At 42.4% G+C, this 18621-nt stretch overlaps 2 protein-coding genes across 4 annotated transcripts; both read right to left on the bottom strand.

Annotated features, from left to right (window-relative positions):
* Positions 1–518: 518 nt before the first annotated feature.
* rhoh (ras homolog family member H) lies at positions 519–4370 on the bottom strand. The gene is made up of 2 exons (XM_034583092.1): positions 4123–4370; positions 519–2450 (listed from the first exon to the last, which is right to left on the bottom strand). Exon 2 carries the CDS (start codon positions 2013–2015, stop codon positions 1428–1430), a length of 588 nt encoding a protein of 195 aa, XP_034438983.1. The 5' UTR covers positions 2016–2450; positions 4123–4370; the 3' UTR covers positions 519–1427.
* A 1469-nt stretch (positions 4371–5839) lies between these two features.
* On the bottom strand, positions 5840–18520 carry n4bp2 (NEDD4 binding protein 2). 3 transcript variants are annotated; one of them, XM_034585792.1, is made up of 17 exons: positions 17963–18462; positions 15691–16726; positions 15164–15291; positions 14866–14954; positions 14492–14568; positions 14274–14414; positions 11387–14010; positions 10559–10644; positions 10347–10392; positions 9970–10003; positions 9780–9897; positions 9545–9669; positions 9141–9267; positions 8512–8688; positions 8085–8253; positions 7136–7259; positions 5840–7042 (listed from the first exon to the last, which is right to left on the bottom strand). In XM_034585792.1, the coding sequence occupies exons 1-17, from the start codon at positions 18222–18224 to the stop codon at positions 6997–6999; spliced, it is 5409 nt and encodes a 1802-aa protein (XP_034441683.1). In that variant the 5' UTR covers positions 18225–18462; the 3' UTR covers positions 5840–6996. The 3 variants fall into 3 exon arrangements, with proteins under 3 accessions (XP_034441683.1, XP_034441667.1, XP_034441675.1); XM_034585776.1 differs by having other exon boundaries at positions 9780–10003; positions 17963–18520; XM_034585784.1 differs by having other exon boundaries at positions 9780–10003; positions 10559–10632; positions 17963–18463.
* Between the last annotated feature and the right edge of the window lie 101 nt (positions 18521–18621).

Genomic DNA, 18621 nt, shown 5'->3' with positions numbered 1-18621 from the left:
TAAGAAAAGTAAGACAATTCGCACACAGTAGATCATATGTTCATGTAAAAGTGTATAAATGAGAGGGAGGCAATGGATCACAAGGGGAAGACTTAGATGATTCAATGGTATTCCAACTTTTAGATGTTTCACCTTCATTTTATATTTGGTCGTTCACTAAAATTACAATCTGATAAATCCTTAGTTTTAATTCATCACATGAAATCAAATTTTCCAGTAACAGATGACAACAGAGACAGTTTGCAAGACACATATATCATTTAACAATAATTCTAAACTGGAGGTAAACAGGTCAATAAAAAAATATAATGCAAAAAGAAATCCACCGTTTTCTGTTATGTCTCAAAATTTCAGTTGTTAATGTTTTATGTTACTTTATTTTTGGTTTCTCTAATAATATAAAATAAATTTCTGAATAAAATAGAAATATTTTTTTGTTCATTTTCAGTTATTTTCTTAATGGCTGATACAACATGTGTTGACAGTCATGTATTAGTGACGATTGATTTCATTGTAACTGATGTCTGAATAAACATTTCAACATGTGGGCCTGTTTATCTACTCTAGGACCTTATTGACAGTTCATTTCCCAGTCTCATCTAATCTAAGAAGAAAATATGACAATATGCTTCATGTTGAGCCTGATACAGTGAAACTGTCCCTTTGGACTTTCTGAGCCGACAACCACGTTAATGTACTCTTATTTAAATAAAATCATTACTGACAAATGGCAGTACGTATACGCACCATTTTATATTAAAAAATTTTTTATTGATTTCAGCTCAATAAAATGTTTTCGGAGCGTAAGACAATAACTTTCCTCATTTGATTTTGTCAAATGGGTAAATCACATTAAAAGCTCCATACAGCTGGTTGTGTCATTTTATTTGTGGTAATAAAGACACGCATTCGGTTTTCGCTGAAATTCTTAAGTTAGTGCTGAATTTCTTAAGTTAATTTGCTGATCAAGCTCCAGACTCACATACTGTTTTTCTTCTTCGTCTTCATCTTTGCACGGCTGAGCTATTGGTAAAACAATTAGAAAAGCGACACGCTATCTACATCACCATCAAAGCTTAAAATGCTTGAATTTTTGTAAAAGCATTGACAAAAAATCCCCTGATGCCCCACTTGAAGTATCTCCAAGAAATGTACTGTTGTTTGCTTAAAAACAGATCAGAAGAATCAACTCATTTCTTTACGTCGCAGCATTGATCAAACAAAAGTACCATTTCCATTCAAACATTTGCATGATGGTTGCTTAGGAATATGTTGAAATCAATGACCCTGTTAGTGAGAAAGTATAAAACAAATCCAACTCTGCACAAGGCTTAGGGTTAGACAAGGTCTATCTGAGTTTGATCAGTAACGCACATTGAGTCATTTCATGACAGTTCAAGACAATCCACCATGTCAGAGGTCAAAGGTCAAAAGACTTTGCACTGGTTTACACTGAACATGCGTCTCCTGGCCTGTTTCCTGACCTGGTTAACAGCCGTCCGCACCGCGTACTCAAAGACCTGCTGCACGCCTCGGTTGCTCAAGGAGGAGCACTCCAGGTAGCCCTTGGCGTGGACCTCTTGAGCCACGCGTCTCCCCTCCGCTGCTGTGATACAGCCGCTCCGATGTGCCCCCGTCTCCCGCAGGTCCGTCTGGGTGGCTACAACCAGCACAGGCACCCTGGGCAAGTTTCCTCGAACCTCAGCGATCCACTTGCTCTGGATGTTGGCCAGAGAGTTGGGGTTGGCCACAGAGTAGCAGATGAGGACGACGTCGGCCTGCTGGTACGATCTCGGGCGGATTTGTCTGACGTTGTCATTGCCCCCCGTGTCCCACAAGCCCAGGCTAATCTGAACACCGTCCATGTGCACCTCCACCCCTGTGTTATCAAACACCGTGGGCTTGTAGGAGTCCGGAAAGGTCTCTGAGGTGAAGCGGACCAGAAGGGCCGTCTTGCCAACCCCACTGTCCCCAACCAGGACGCACTTCACCGACATCTCCGCTGCGTCATTCATGGTTGACACTGGTGATCTCTGGATGTGGTTGTTTCGAAAAAATCTGAGGGGCAGCTTTTCTGTAACTTGTTGACGTGGATAATCACAAGGTTCACAAAGTATTTAATCACTGTGTGTGCTGTACTTCCGCGTACAGGCAGTAGTTTTCATAGCAACTGATGTGCAGCTCGGTCTTGTGGTAATTCCATTCCTGTCATTTGTTTAAACAGAACTATGATGTCCCTGTTTTAAAAGTCCTTAAACATCTCAGGTACACAACAGGGATGTGCAGTTCTCCAGCAGTGGCCTTTATACACGCTTCACATGCTCTTTGGCCTCGCTCAGCTCGCAGCTCCTCTGCTGGATCTCTGCAGCACGGTGCTCAGGTTCTGGTCCTTCTCTCTTAGAGTCATTCTGTCCAGACAGATCCAACCTCTCAGAACTCAACAGGGAAATCTGCTCGGGAACAGAGATGAAGGGAGGAAATTTAATGTTGTGAATATTATGAACATGACTCTAAGTTTTGTTAAAATGACAGAATGGTCAACACTGCTTCGGCACATTGCCATTTCACTGAAACTCAATATGTGTATGTTTCTCCAGATTCTTCTCAAACAACCTACCATGGTAGATAGCACCAGCATAGCTCTTAATACAGGGTTTCTGCAGGTTTCAACAAGTTAAATCGACTTTTTAAGAGCACAATGAATGAAATTTAAGACCCGTGTCAAGTACGACTGATATGAAGGAATATCAGAGTCCCAGAATTACTTACACTTCCCCATAAGTAAAGATAAGGCGAAGTAGCCAAGTAGAGAATAACCCTCAAAACACTGCGTAATCCCACAAAACTACAGAGACAGTATCCATTGGGTTTCCCACAGCCAAGCCGAGTGTACTGAGATCAGTTCTGACATGGGCGTCTGTAGTCTTTTGTTTTAATTAATTCTCTCAATATAAACCATCTTCTTCATCAACAAAACAATAAATTACAGCCATTTACTAAACAAAACTAGAGGACAAAAGAATGGTCTTGTTTGTAGTTTTATTACAGCATGCTCATACTTCTTGAGAGAGAACTACAACACACGCAGACACGATAAGTGCAATGTAATTAGCATTGATTGAACACCAACATAACTGAGACTGACCTAAATGTATTTAAGATCTAGGTAATATTTAAAATATTTAACTTTTTAAGGCATAAAATGAAGATGAGTGAAAACAAAGACTTAATGGAAACCTTGTAATACGAAACATTGCGTGTCACAAATGAGAGATAATCACTAGAACAATATAGAAACAGTCAACTGCTGAACTACTAGATGTGACAAATGGCATCAATTCTTCATTTTATTAATGCTTTTTATTCTTTTTCCTAAATGTAAAGGTATACAGCATTAAATATATCACATAAGTACAAATTAAATACGGAAGTAAAGATTTGAATGTTTGGGTGTGGCCTAGAATTTACAGCTTGATCCTGAACATATTAACAGGTGCTGGATAACGACACATATCTGTGTGTGTCGTATTATTAAGCTCTTACACGTGGTATGTCTGCCTCACATAACTCTCACGCAAGTACGAGTCCTTGTTATCCAGTTTACGCCCTAAAAAGATCTGATCCTAGAAGAGTTTAAAACAGTGACCCAAATAAATCTTGATCGTCTTAATACGACAATGAAACAAACTTAATTGATGGTTTCGTACAATTTCTCTGCTGCATCAAACTGACCTTTTCATTTTCAAAAATCCAGCTTTCCCAATTATTTCACAAAAAAGCTACAGTTTTTGTTCTCATTTTACCGTAAGAGATAATTTATGAAAAAATAAGAGATGAAAAAGAGATGAAATCCTAAATTTATCTGATCAAACTCTTACAAGTCAAATTTATAGTTTCAAATGTTATTTACACGTTAGTTTTATTCTGGTGAGAAGGTATGAGTGGCCTACATCCTCAATATCTCTCGTTTTAAAGTAATGAAACCAGGTTAGATTTTTGCCCACATTGTGTTTTTCGATTATTACATTGTTGAAACAGAATAGAATAGAACACAAGAGAATAGAGATTGAAGGCCTCTGTGGCTGATTGACAAAGGGACAAAGAAGAATAAAAAAAAACTACCTTTTCTGCCGCCTCCGAAGACTTCACACACTTCCACAACCCCGAAGAAAAGATAACTGTCGTAAATCAAACTCCAAAAAGGTAAAGGGTTTTCTTTCATTTAAAATCTGCTGATTGAGATACAACACGACACCGGAGCTACAGTAAGTTATCTATTATTAACAGCAGAGGCCGAATATTTCGGCACCTGTCGATCAACGACGAGAATGGTGGGTAGAGGAGGGAAGTGAGAAGACAAGTACAACACATCCGCTTGTTGGAGTGAGGAGGACTCACTCAGGTTTATGTTCACCTCCCCCACACCAGCTGCACTTTACAATATGACTGCAGGTTTTTTTTTTTTCTTGTGCGTTTGTGCCCTTTTGTCTTCAACTTCAAACTGCAGAGGAGCGCACATTGCAGGCGCAATTCAAGATTTTAGAAAGATATAAATGTGCCTACAGCCACGACCACAGTGGTGACAAATTATGGTTAACAGAGTTGCATCACTCAGTAATGAACAGAAACTAGAGCATGACCGATATGAATTGTTGTGATGGTTCACTTTACCGATATCAGTATCAGGGAATTAAAAAAATCTGATACTGAGATATCAGCTGATATATATATATTTGAAAAATTTGGTAATAATTCTAAAGATGTCCTTATCAAAACCTTATGACAAAGAAATATAATTGAGGCTTGCTATTTTACAGTCTGAGGATAGATTACTAAAAAGAAGCAGAAGCAAATTAATATTAAGTTTTTTGCACTGCATCTAAATAAAACTTTTTGATGCTGCTATATTGGTATAAGCTGCTGTATATTCCGATACATATCTATATATATATATATTTTTAAATATTTGTATAGCCCATATTCACAAATCACAATTTGTCTCAAGTCGCTTTAACAAGGTGTGACATCCTCTGCCCTTAACCCTCGACAAGAGTAAGAAAAAAACTTACTGATTCTTTATATGATTCATTATCATACCGTTATGACAAAGAAATGTATTTGAGACAGTTTAAACAAAAACCTTAATATAAATGACCATAAATGAAAAGAGAACAAAAATACTGCCAAATATACAGAACTTAGAAAATAAACAAAAAAAATAAACAAAATTGTTTTTTTTTACGTAAAATGTAAATATAAATCCACATCTTTTCGGCATTTTTTATAATGTGTAAAATGTTTCTTTTCGTCAAACATTAAATGTCGGTACCCATGTGTCTGTGAAACGCTCATATCGTCTGATACGGGCTCGAATATAAAACCACTTCCATCTCAAGAGTTGATGTTCTGGAGCCTGAATATTGTGCCATTCACCCACAGGGAGCAGACTGCGAGTAGAATACTTAATGAGGGGTTAATGAGTTTGCCGGGTTTTTCTGATTGATGAATATTCAGAGGACAACAAACAGAGATTTTGATTGGTGAAATGTGACTTTTCTAACCACCATCACTCAACAAAACTCATGGTGAAGCTGTTAGATTATTTTCCATTAAAACAACTATTAAACAATCAAAATTCTACTTTTACACAATGTTTACAAGGGTAAAAACTACTAAAGAACTTAATCTACAATCCAAACTTTTCAGTATTGTGATGGAATAAATGTGTATATACACGTCTATAAACAAATAAACATATAAGTATTATAACAAATTTACTGATTGATCCTGGAGCTGCATTTATTTATTCAAGAGAAACAATGATGTAAACCACATGTTAAACTGTAAAGAAATATATTTTTATTCCACAGTACAATATTCTCTGTAAAACCCACGAACAAATGTATACAAAAATACAATCTTCTCTTTATCATTCATTGATCACAATATTATGTACAACCAGTAAAATCTGCCAACACTGTTGCCATCACACAGTTAAAAAAAACAGAGGTGATTTTAAACCTGCTACAAAATTTGCCACAGTGAGTTTTTAAGACAAAGCAACAGGGAACAGGCTGGAAACGACAGGCTGGCATCGAAGGAGAAGAAAATGAATCATTGTTCAATCATTCCCTGAGTTTGATAATCAATACATTAGCAGCTTGGTCTTACGCTCTAGGTAAACTAACAGTTGCATGTCGCAGAGGCAGCTGCTAAGACAAAGGCGAGTGGGCGACTGCTGCAGAATTTACAGCCACGGTTCAAACAATTCCTAGTTCAAAACTATTTATGGTCTTTGATCGTCTGAAAAACTCACGTCGTGTTGAGCAACACACACAGAAGTGCTACAACCCAGAGGGAAAAAAAACGAAGTGTTGTCTTTGTCATAAGTTCTCATATGACAATACAGGATTAACAATGCAAAGTTTAAACTGTGTTTCAAAAATGCCATATTATTTAAAAACCTAGAGAACAACCTCCTACCAGACAGTGAGCAACCCTGACTCGTATGAATCTTCATAAAATACTTTCATTATGTCTCAAACATGAAACAAGGCCTTATTGAGCATGTAGCGTTCTAAACACAAGGTTTTTTAAAGCATTCTTTAAAAAAGCCATAAAGTAAATACACCACATTATGAAACATTTTAAATATAAAATATATAGCACATACAATCTGGCTTTGCAGAGGCATAAAAAAAAACGTATTTCTCAGTTATATCGCCAACACAGCTCTCTTTTATACACACAAAATAAAAATATATTCTTATTAAAAATCTGAATTTATGTTAAAATCTTAAGTAATCTAATCTAAAGATTAAATAAAACTTCTGGCGGCTACATGACTGGTGGAGAGGGGAGGACTCAGGCCAGAGAAACAAGGAGGCTGATAATATCATACTGTGTATAATGTAACAATTGTATATGTGGATTGTGTTTGTGTGAGTGTCGTCCTTCATAGCAGCTTCAGTTCGAACCCAATAAACCAGATTCTTTTCACTTCAAAGAGACCAACATGAGACCCGGCTTTGGCTCCGTGAACCTGGGAGATGAAGAGATAGCAGAAAAGGTGGGTTTTGATGAACACATCACGTGTGTTTTGCATACGTGTGTGTGTGTGTCTGTCTGTCTGTACCTGTAGTGGTTGTTCGTGAGGTAGTCTATAACGGCGGGGCGGATGCGGGCCACGCCCCCCTGGCTGTGGTTCCCTCTTCCTGTGATAACAGAGAGCTGAGGTCGACACAGACCCTGCTCACTCTCTACAAAGACAGAGGTGAAAGAAGGAAGAGACACACACGCACACACACACACACACACACACAGAGACACACACACACAGACACAGACAGACAGACAGACAGACAGACAGACAGACAGAGAATAAAGTTGACAGGAGGAGTACACACAAATGTTCAAATTTAGCAAAAACACAAACTTGGAAAGTGCTTGTTGGATGTGCTGATCGTACAGATTTATAGCATCTACCAGTGTCGTTCCTAATTGGAGTCTGAACTCATTCATTGTACTCATTACACACTAGGTTCAGTTTACTTGTCATGAGCAGTGAAATACAGGCCATATTATTACATCCTCTCTCTCTGGAGGAAGGTTTGTAAAGTTTGAAAATATAATCCTGATGATGCGTTGGTGGAGCGTTCGTGGAGCTTGATCAATAGTAAAGACAAAACTCTAAACTAACGCTACAAGTGATCGATTTTGTCTAATACACAGGGGACTGTAACATAAATGTTCTTTATTGCTTCATTCAGACAATACGTACAGAGAGAGGAGATGGAAATTAAGACAATAACTGTAGAAGAGTGATGTTAGAAGGCGGTAAGGTTATAAGATGCACATCTAATCTCTAGATGTATTTTCCTTTGTGCTGCTGCAACTATTAAGTTCATCCGACAGCATTCAATTCAATGCAATGCCGTGTTGAAAGTGTTAATGATAATATTGCTAGGTCCAAAAGAGAACTATTCATGTTACATTTAGGTTAAGTATCTTCTGACAGGTTGAATGTAAAGTGATGGCATTGGATAATGGGCAATACTGGGTGTAAACAGTGTATTGTTAAATACCTGTGGTTTTGTCATGCAAGACCTGGGCCAGATGGTCCAGGGCCTCGTCTACATGCAGCCCATGGAGGTCCAGGATGTTCTGGGGCAGCAGCGTCGAGTTGACCCTCTCAAAAATCTGAACCGCTGCACGGTGATTGGCCTCACGCATCCGCTGGCCATGCATGTGTCCCTGGGAAAAGGTTGATGCAAATTAATATACTCACCATGAATAAATGACTAGATACAAAGAAAAAAGGAGGGGAAAAGAAAATCTGTTTCATAAAGGTAAGAGACATTACATCTACTATTAAATATGTTACCCAACCAGATAGGCTACAGCTTTTACATAAGAACTTCATATGAAACTCACAAAATGATTCTCAGGTGAAAATACAGCCGAAAGCTAGAAAAAAACATGAAAATCAGACGGCGTGCCTCGGCCACTTGCCTGCTGTGCGTAAAACGAGGCCACTTCTTTGTGTCCTTGCTTGAAGGCCTCTGCCGCCTTGGCAAAACCCTCCAGCTGTCGGCTCTTCTGCAGACTGGCCTCAGCCCTGAAGTCGTGATATTCTGGGTCCTCCACATCCTGATAGTCAGGTACGGTCGACTGCGGGGGCTTCTGCCTCTGAAAAAGTAAAGAACAGAGTGAAAATGAGAAAATGTAATAAATAACTCTTATATGGGATTCTCCTTTTTTACTTCACTGCACCTGATTTGAACTGCTCTGCTTTGTTTTGGCAGAGCCTTTTGCCAGTAATGGATTCTTGGTATATTGCTAAAAAGGTTTTAGGCGCACACCTTTCTCTACAGTTATGCTATTGTGATAAACTCATGTGTCATTATATCATGTTCCATAAAATTGTGTGTATGGTTATTGCATCACAGTAAATATATCTTGAAAGTGTGTTTACAGCAATACAATGTGATTCTAAAATCAACAACTAAAGATGAAAAACAAATGCTAAAAGGCAACAGATGGAGTAAAGATACCGACCTTTAAGAGATTAAACATGGCAATACATGGTTGTTGCACATAAATGTGTGTGTTTGTTTGTCTCTGCTCGTGTGTGTGCAGACCTTTTCCCTCTCCTTGCTGGCTGCTCTGTGGTGGTCAGAGCGAGGAGCCTCTGGGGCGACAACTGTCTTGACGGGTCCTTCGCCCAGTAGAGAGCGAAGAAACAGCTCAGTCTGCATCAGGCTGTAACTACACACGCATGAACACACAGGGATTAGTCAGGAGCATAGATGGTTCTTTCATATAGAACAAATATATTATAACATGTTCTTAGAAAAACAGGAACTGACTTTAGAGTATTATAGAAACAGTGAACATTAACTATCCTAACTAATGGCACATTCCTGAGTTGTCCTATTAAATTAATTTCAACTGTAGCATCCAGAATAATGCACTGCTGATCCTCTAAGTAAAGGTGGTTGGTGTGTGACATAGCCACAGTCTTGAAGATACACTCATGTCTCACTTGTGGTCTCTGAAGATGTCCATGAGGAAATGCTTGTCAATGGCGGGGAAGAGGGAGAACAGTTTGTTCTCTTTCAACAAGGTGGCTCCATCACGCCGGTCAAGGTCTGAACGACTTTGTCGGGTCTGAAAGCAACAGGGTTAGAAAGCAGTTACGATAAGTGTAACAGAGTAGAGCAAACCAGAATAGTGTCATTCAAATTAAGGTCTACAGGTAGAGCAGATGTGTGTATTACCTTCTCCACGTTCTCCTGCAAAGCCTGCTCCTCTTTTATGATATCTCTGAGAGAGACATGTGGGTGGAACACGTTCCAGTGGTCCATGATCGGCATCTGACCACGGGACTCCGATTGACTGTTCAGTGACGTGGTACCATCAGCATTGGTGACATACTGTCCTGCGTGTGTTCGTTCTTGCTGCCCTGGTTTGGCCATCTGTGATTCACGCCAGTGTCCTGAACCTAAACATACAAAAGGTCCACATTTCAGTTCCTCAGAATAACCAATTAAATTAATACTTTTATTTATTTGTTTGATAGGGACAATACAGGATAACAGTTTTTATGTGGGGATAATGCAACAAATTCAGCACTCAGGCCAGTGCTACACTGGTGACCAGTCCAGGGTGTACCGCCACCTCTCGCCCAATCATCTCATGTATTTAATGTGCCTTTGCTTTTATTTGGGAGAACACTGCATCTACGCTTTTCATCTGAAATGTGCTGTACAAATAGAACTGAATTCAGAACAAAGCGGAACAACACTTAACTAAACTTCTGAGTGTGTGTGACTGTGTGAACTTACTTTCCTGAGGCAAGTGGAATGAAAGAGTAGCTTGTCTCTGCTTTTCCTGTAAAAAAAACATTTACAGTCAGATAAAGCAACAAAGACCCCTTTAATCACACAAGGCAAATGTATCTATGTAACTATGCCTTTAATGATTAAAGACGCCTTTAAATCACACAAGGCAAATGTAACTATGTAACTATCAAGTATCGCTGCATTCAACAACTCACCTGGATTGTTTCCTTCCACTTCTGGTGGAGCAGTTTAGCCAGATTCAGGTCCATCTGCACTGTATAGTCGTCGGTGGAGCATGTTTCTAAATATAGTGAAGCAGAGAGGGCAGATACATCAGCTCAGAAGTAGAGAAGGACACGGACAGTTATTTTTATTGGTTTAACGTTTGGTGATATGGTTCCAGATAAGGGATACAGACTGTTGCCTTTGTACAACAAGGGAGTCATAAGACCTTGTTCATTTGAGGCAGTAAAGGACCAGTGTGTAGGATTTAGGGGCATCTAGGGGTGAGGTTGCAGATTGCAACCCCTCTTCTCAGCCTCCCTTTCCAAGTTTGAGGGAGAAGGCTTAAGGTATCATGAACGAAAACAAACAGGCCCTCTCTTGAGCCTGTATTTGGTTTGTCCATTATGGGCTTCTGTAGAAACATGGTGATATAACACGGCAGGCTCCGTGGAAAAATACACACTCCCTATGTCAATATAAAGGGCGCATTCTAAGTGAATGATAACATGATAGTTGTTTTTGGGTGATAATATAACTAATGAAAACATGATAATGAAGATAGTATTCCTGGTCCTTTACTTTCTCTGAGCCCAACAGCTATCGAATGACAGTCAATGTGTTTGGGCTTCCGAAGTAGGATTTGATATCTGGGCAACACCGTTTACCTGCTTCCAAAATGTTGTCCCTCACCTGCAGATTGTACAATATCACATACAGAATCTGTTTATACAGATTAGGTACTTGAAGACTTTAATTCTCGTTTTAGCAGTAGATGTCCTGCTTGTATTCTTCTGTGTGAGTGATGCCAGTGTGTTTACCTTGATCTAAGCCCACAGGACCAAACAGTTCCGTGAGCTGTAGCGCCACCTCAGCTGGTAGTTTCAGTTCCACACTTTGAATGTCCAGGTGTCCCGTCCTTCTCTCCTCCTTTCTCCGCTTTTCATCTCTCTCCATCTCCTCTAGCTCAGCCTGCATCAGCCGGTGAACCTCGTCCATGCTGGCGATCTCGTCCTCAATCACGGTCCTTGACTCTTCAATTATTACGCCATCATCTGAGCCCCAACCCCAAGCACCACCTTCTCGATCAGGTACTGAGATCAGTTCGTGTTCAATGATGCCAATTTCTCTTGTGGCTTTATGCAGAACAAGTTCTTTGTCAGGGTTTTTTTCAGAGTGTGAGGTTGTATCAGGTTGATTTTCGTTTTTAACCGGAGCAGCTACACTTTCCAAACTTGATAACTCGGTATTAGTGATGCTCTCATTTGACTCACTAACAGTCCCACATGTTGGCTGCTGAGCCCCCTCCTCAAACCCAGCTGCTCCTGCCTTTGACAGATCTTCAGGGAGGCGCTCATCTAACACATTAGGACAAAACCTGGGTTCTACAACATCGCCTAAACCTCCACACACAGCGGACGTGTTCTGGTCATCTTCACCCCATGTACCATCCTCCTGCCCCTCCTCGCCATCCTCCTCTTTAAAGAACCTCTCTTCAGAGTCTAGCAGCAGGTTCGTAGTCCACTCAAGGTCCTGATGGCATTTGTCATAAAGATCTTCTAATGTATCAAAACTAACTAATTTAAAATGACGACTTAGGATGCATAAGCTCTCAAGTCGATCTTGAGGTCCTCCGAGCTCCTTCTCCTCCACTTGTGTGCCTTTCTCGTGCGCCACACGGTAGAGTACCTCTTCCTGGCCGAAGGGGTGAGCTGCAATGGCTGCAGAAGCTGCAGGGGACTGCTCCGGCACAAAGCGAGAAGAGTCGCCATACAGGACTTTGAAGTCACTGGAGTGGCTGCATGCGGCGAGGATTGCATCGTCAGGGCTGTCTTGATGATTGAGACGCCACAGAACGGCAAAGTCCTGAGGTTCAGATTGAGTGAAGCAGCTCGTGTCTACCGGAGACACAGGGGGAGAAGGCGGCTGCGCGTGTGCCTCAGATTTGGACTCAGTGAAGGGGTCAACGTTTGGTTTAAGGTTAAGGCTTGAATCACAGTTGGGATTAAAGCTAGGTTTGACATCTGTGTTTATAATACTCGGACTACTGTGTATAATTTGAGCTGTGGTATTGGGGGACTCAGGAGAATTCAACGAAGATCCAGGACAGTTTTGAGTGAAGGTGAGGGCGAGCTTGCACTGCTTCCCCGATCTGCGACCCGGACGCTGCTTCCTCTCCTGACTGCCTCCGCTGAAAGTAGTGCCTTCTGCTTCCACAGAGCCCTCGCACATCAGACTCTGACACACCTCGCTAATATGGCTGCCATCAGCTTCAGTTCCAGTCTCTCTACCATCCCCTATGCTGCTGTTAGTGTCCATATCTCCAGGCTCTGTAACAACATCACCTTCAGTATTGTGGCTTCCTACTTCATCCTGGCATATACTCGTCTCTGCAGTTTTGGGGATAACTAGTGAATCAGCAGTGACAGCTGAGGGAGGATGTGTACTGTCCGAACCTTGTTTAATCCCTCCTGCTGAACTACTTGCATCCTTTTCAGGTTCAAGTTCCTCCCTTTTATCAATGTTGGATTTCCTGACCCTAGAAGAGTCAGCTGCCTTCCAGGCTAACACACAGTCCGGCAGTTCACCTCTAGTGTTCATGTTTTGCTCCCTTTCTTCTCTGCCACCTGCCTCCGCTTCTTTCAGTAGTTCCTCTTCGGAGCTCAAAGAAAGGGAGGAAGAATGGGTAGAGCTGATCTGAATGGCCCCTACACCTGTCTGCAGAAGATCAAGAACCTTCTGAAACTCTGTTATATCAGGCCCAGGTTGAACTTTTATTTCATTTTCATCAACCTCTTGAGGCACACTTTCATCTTCTCTCCTATTTCTTTCTTTATGCCTCCTCATCTGTCGCTGGTCAAGGGATCCTTCAGAAGGCCAGTCGCCTACAAAATCCGGCATTTTAGGCATTCCCTTCTCTTCCTCATCCTTCACAATATCAACTCCTCCTGCCTCCTCTTCCTTTGCCTCACTCTCTGATTGGTTGGTATCTTTCACCAGATCTGCAGGCTCCAACCCGTCAAACTCAGACCTCCTGCTCGGCCTTTCTCGCCGCACCCTCTGTCCAATAGACGGAGAGAAAGCCACAGGTATTTCATCCCTTCTGTGATCTTCATTCATCACTGATTCCACAATACAGTCCGGGATTCTCTGATCTGCTATTGAATTATTCAGCAGTGACTGAGCATCCAGCTCAGAATCTAATTCCCCCAAATCCAAGTCATCGGCCATTTTGGGGTTTTCTGTAGGTCTTCCAGCAGGCTGGAAATTAAGGGACTCTGTAGATTGGTGGGTGCTATCTCCTAGTTTTCCCCCGTCGCTAGAACGACCAATAGATGACACATCGGGGAGAGAGGCACACAGCTGGGAGCGGGATTTCTTAAACCCCTCAGTTAATCCAGGTTCCCCGACCAGATTAGGACAAGGTGTTTCAGAGGAGACCGGCCTAGAGAAAAAAAAGAGGTAAGAATGGTACAACTGCAATAATCGATGAGGTGTGCAATATACTGGTCTGTGGTTGACAATCAACAGAAATAAATCACTGTATTGGAACAGATTCATATTATGCAGGATACATCATCACTTGATATTTTAGATGAGCATTGTTCATTATATATACACACACAAGGTTTTTACATTAACACACTTGAATATAAATGAGTTAAAAATAGATTTGTATCAAGACAAACATTTATACATGAAACTCACTGTGAGCTTTTGTTCTCCAGACGGAGGCGCTCTTTCCACTCAGGCATGTGTGAGCCCATAATAGAGCGGACCGTAACGAAGCGCTCATATCCGTTGAGCATGCGGCGGATTGTTTCCACTGACACATTATGTGTAGTGCGTCTGGAGACAAAAAGTCTGGATTAAATCTTTGTCAACAAAAAAAACTTTAGTTGATGTTTTAGACCAAAAACTCTCACCTCTCCAGTTCTCTGGGCTTGCTCTTCCACCAAGTGTCCGGCTCTCGGAACAGCACTTTATATCCATGTTTCAGCGCCTAGGACAAATATGTGAAGATATGTGAACTGTGTCCAGAAACATTTCTCAAAAGAAAGGTTATCAAGATGTTCACATTGTAGACGTTATAAATATAACTTTCAAATTGTAAAGTACATTCAAATTAAAGAGGCTGTTTTTTCATTACAGGGTTGATGTCGGTCTGAGCAAATCCTAAACCATTTACAGTGTCATGCATTAGCTGGATTAGCTCTTCTCCAGAACTATTTATGCAACAGCAGAATGAATCACATGAGATTTGCTCCTGTGCTGGTGTGTTACTGACGAGCAAACTGACCTGAATCACGTAGGGTCGCATCTCCCAGCCCTGCATGTTGGTATTGTCGATGATGATGGGGTTAGTGCCCCTCTCAAAAGCTTCCTTGGCTGTGGGATAACATTTCCATAAGAGACAACCCATGAGAAACAAAACATTTGTTGTGTTGGTAGAAGTGTGGTCAATCGGATTGCATTCATCGGGAAACAACAGCAATCAATTACAGAGATTAAAAAAATCTTCAGAGGTCACATAGGAGTGTTGACTTGCTACTGCTGCATAGCTTCTTATCAAATCTGTGTGTGTGTGTGTTATTTACCTCGTTTGTGATTCCACTCATGGGCCTCCCCAAGAGCAGTGGGGTCAAAGATATATTGACCTCCAAGGCGGGTGAAATAGTCATCAGTGCGGAATATAGCTCCACCAGGGTTATGCTCTAACAAGGCACTGCAAAGAGAATGAGATGTACACACACACCAAGAGTTTGAAACACAGGGTGTGATTGTTGCTTTACTATAAATCGATGACAACGATAATATGATTGTGTAAGGAAGCCATTCTTTTAGAAAAATTGAAAATTTTGACTCTTTTTGAAGATGCACTGATTAGTTTTCTCTAAGACTTTGCAGGAGTCTGTTGGAGGCAAATCAAAAAACAAAAGAAGTCGCTGACAACATGTTGTCAAGCCAGGTGATTATATTTCAGTAAGGTGTTGTCTCTTGTCATGTGGGCAAGTCTCCACTCTGTGAGCTGTGGCTGTGATACCTCTGCAAACTGTCTTTTAAAAGAACTCACATTACTCATGAGCACAGCGTAGTGTCATTAAGAGAATCCCAACATTCTAACCTTGCCAAAGTTGACTTGCCAGATCCTGGAGCACCACGAAGCATCACGAGCACCTTCCCTTCCAAACGAAGCCGACTGTGCTGGGCAGGGAGCGGTGGAGCACTAGGCAGGGCCCAGGACTTTGGAATAGTTGCTGAAGGTTTGAGAGGTGCTTGACTGACAGGAGCATGACTCAGCCACGGAGAGGCCTGCCTAGTTTGGCTGGGCCAGGTGGAGGAGGTTTGAGCCACAGGAGTAATGAAGGTTGGTCCCTGGTTTCTATGAATATGGGGAGAAAACACAGGTGCCCCCAGGTTCCAAGGTGACGACATGTAGCTGAGTGGCTCCCGATTCAACGTGTTCACCTTAGATCGTGCTCCTCCAACTATCAGATCAGAGGGAGGGATCCCTGCCCCCTCTGACGGACCGTGTGACGCCTCTTTTTTATACACCTGGAAAGCCGATGGACGTCCTGAAGCTGCCAGGTCTAAAGGAGGCTTCAGCTTGTCCGCAGGTGTTTCTGTCAACAGATGTTTGAAATCCACCACTGTTGCTGACTGCTGCCCCTGCATGGTCTCGTCATCCCAAGAGCTGAGCTCGTCGAGTGGCGAGGAAGCAGACATGTGCTCCTCCAATCCTCCCACTGCGCAGGGCTGCTCGGCAGAAGGTCCTCTGGATCTAGACTTCAGGCTGGACTGAAGCAGCTCAGGGAGGGGCTGCTGTGGGAACGGTGGCGGAGGGAACGAGGAAAGAGGTGCATAAGTGGATAAATACTGGCTGCTTTCATGCTCGTCAATAAAATCTTGCTTTGCAGTCAGTGTCTCTAGCTCCTGATCCACTAGTAAGTCCAGCTCCTCAGTCAGGAGGTTGTCTGAGGGAGGAGGGTAAGGCTGCTGTGATGGTTTGGAGAAGTCCGGGCCTGGTCGAGGTTCAGGAAAGGGTTGGGGTCTGAGCAGGGCTGCAGCAGTGCGCTCAAAGCCAGAGACAGGAGAAGGAATAGGGGCTGCACCTTCAGCAGCCACAGAGAGCTCCAAGAGGGAGTCCATCGCATGTTCAACTAGAACACAAACGTCCAGAAAAGAGAGTTTAAGAGTCAATTTTACTGTTATCATCCTTTACAACTTGTGATCCATGCTTGATTTTAATGCACTTGATAGGAATTTACATTGGTCCTCTCCTCCGACAGAACAAATGGTTAAAAATAAACTATATCAAACTAAGACTTTTGTGCAGTAGTATAACATCCCCTATACAGTGTGTAGGAGCTGCTACCATAAGGCAGGCCGTATAGGGGGCCATCATCGCAGATCACTTGTCCCGACCAGTATTGCACTGCTGAATCCGCTTGGAAAGGAAGCCACCAGAAGCTCAGAGTGTGATAATGCACCTATTCCATAATGTATAGTTTTTTTAATGTTATGTGTACTGGTCTGTGATTGAGTACATTCTTTATGGTGGTGGATGGTGTTGTGTATCATTGTTGTCTTCTTATCGCCTGTTTGTCTGGCACATACAGAATTTCTGAAAGGCCTATTGACCTCTATCTATCTCTAAAGCAAACCACTGTGACGTCTTTAAGGACATTGAATGATGATATCACGCAGTTCTAACTAAGTGTCAGAGCTGCTTCACTATCACCTTTGCTCAATAACATGGTAATCTTTGAAGTAAAGCGGTCTGATGGTGTCATGCAGGCTCTTTAGAGTATTTTAGTCCTTCGTTTTGAGTAGTTCTTTAGCGCAGTTTTGTGAACTCCTGGTACTGTAGCTGTTCAGGAAGGTCTGCACCTTGTTTAAAGGTTTGCTGTTGTTGTGACCCCCCCCCCCCCCCAAGCTCAGAGTAAACATCAGGTCAGTCCCCAGTGGAGACAGCTTAGGACTGGTATCCGGAAAAGGGCTTGAACTGATAATGATTTGATGAATACTGTTTGCAGTTTTTCCCTAACTTGAGACGTTTAAATTTTAAAATCCAACATGCACAAACGACAACACACTTATTGGAGCTGCATGGATTGTTGTTTACGTAGCTCCTCAACACAGACACAACAGGTGGAAGAGGGTACAGTTCAAAACGTCAGTAATGTCAACAACACACACGGGACCTTTACTGTGCAGGAACCTCACGTGCTGAGACACGGCACACGGCTAACGGGCTAACAGGCTACCTAGCTAACTGCTTAGCCAAGTTAAACCCAACTAGCATTACCACATTTCAAACGGCAGGTCTGCACATCCTGGTTTGGCGTGTGCGCGTGTGCGTGTGTGTGTGTGTGTGTGTGTGTGTTTGCGGCTACCTTTGAAGTCACACTCGGACAGCACGATGTAGATCACTTCTGGGTCCAGGTACGAAAACATCTCCTGCATGTTTTTAACGATCTCCTCCTTGATGTCGGAGCCTGACAGCGAGTCGCCGGTCGAGAAGTTGTTCGCCATGGTGCCGTCGTATCCCAGAGGGAGTCGTGAATAACCCGCGTTGCTGTGGCCGAGGCTCCCCCCCTCCGACGGCCCTCCGGGGACTCTGGCCGGGCTCTGGCCGTTTTTCTTTCTCCGAGGCATTCCGGGCCCGAGCTGCCGCTGCCGGGTGCTGACATTAGAGGCTAACGCGGAGCTAACCAAGTAGCCGAGGAGCTACGAGTGAGTGGCCCGGAGCTGATAACGTGCTCCTGAAGAGTCGGTTGAGCGATCAGCTGAAGGACATGATTTGTAACAGCACTCCAAGTGGTGGCGACACGAGATGCCCCCCCCCCACACACACACACAGCCGAACACCGGCGATCAACACAGAGCTTTCACAATAAAACAACACGGCCTTCCTGACCAGTGTCTGAGCTGCTGGTGAGCTCAACAAATGTGGTTTTCACTCAAACATGTGTTGTTGTTTTATTTGTCGAGTTGGACACTAGACGGTTGTTTATGAGCTCCATGTCCTGGTTGTACAAACATGAGAGAGTAT

Source organism: Hippoglossus hippoglossus, chromosome 1 (assembly GCF_009819705.1).
Source record: "Hippoglossus hippoglossus isolate fHipHip1 chromosome 1, fHipHip1.pri, whole genome shotgun sequence".
Lineage (NCBI taxonomy): Eukaryota > Metazoa > Chordata > Actinopteri > Pleuronectiformes > Pleuronectidae > Hippoglossus > Hippoglossus hippoglossus.
This window is presented reverse-complemented; position numbering and strand designations above follow the sequence as displayed.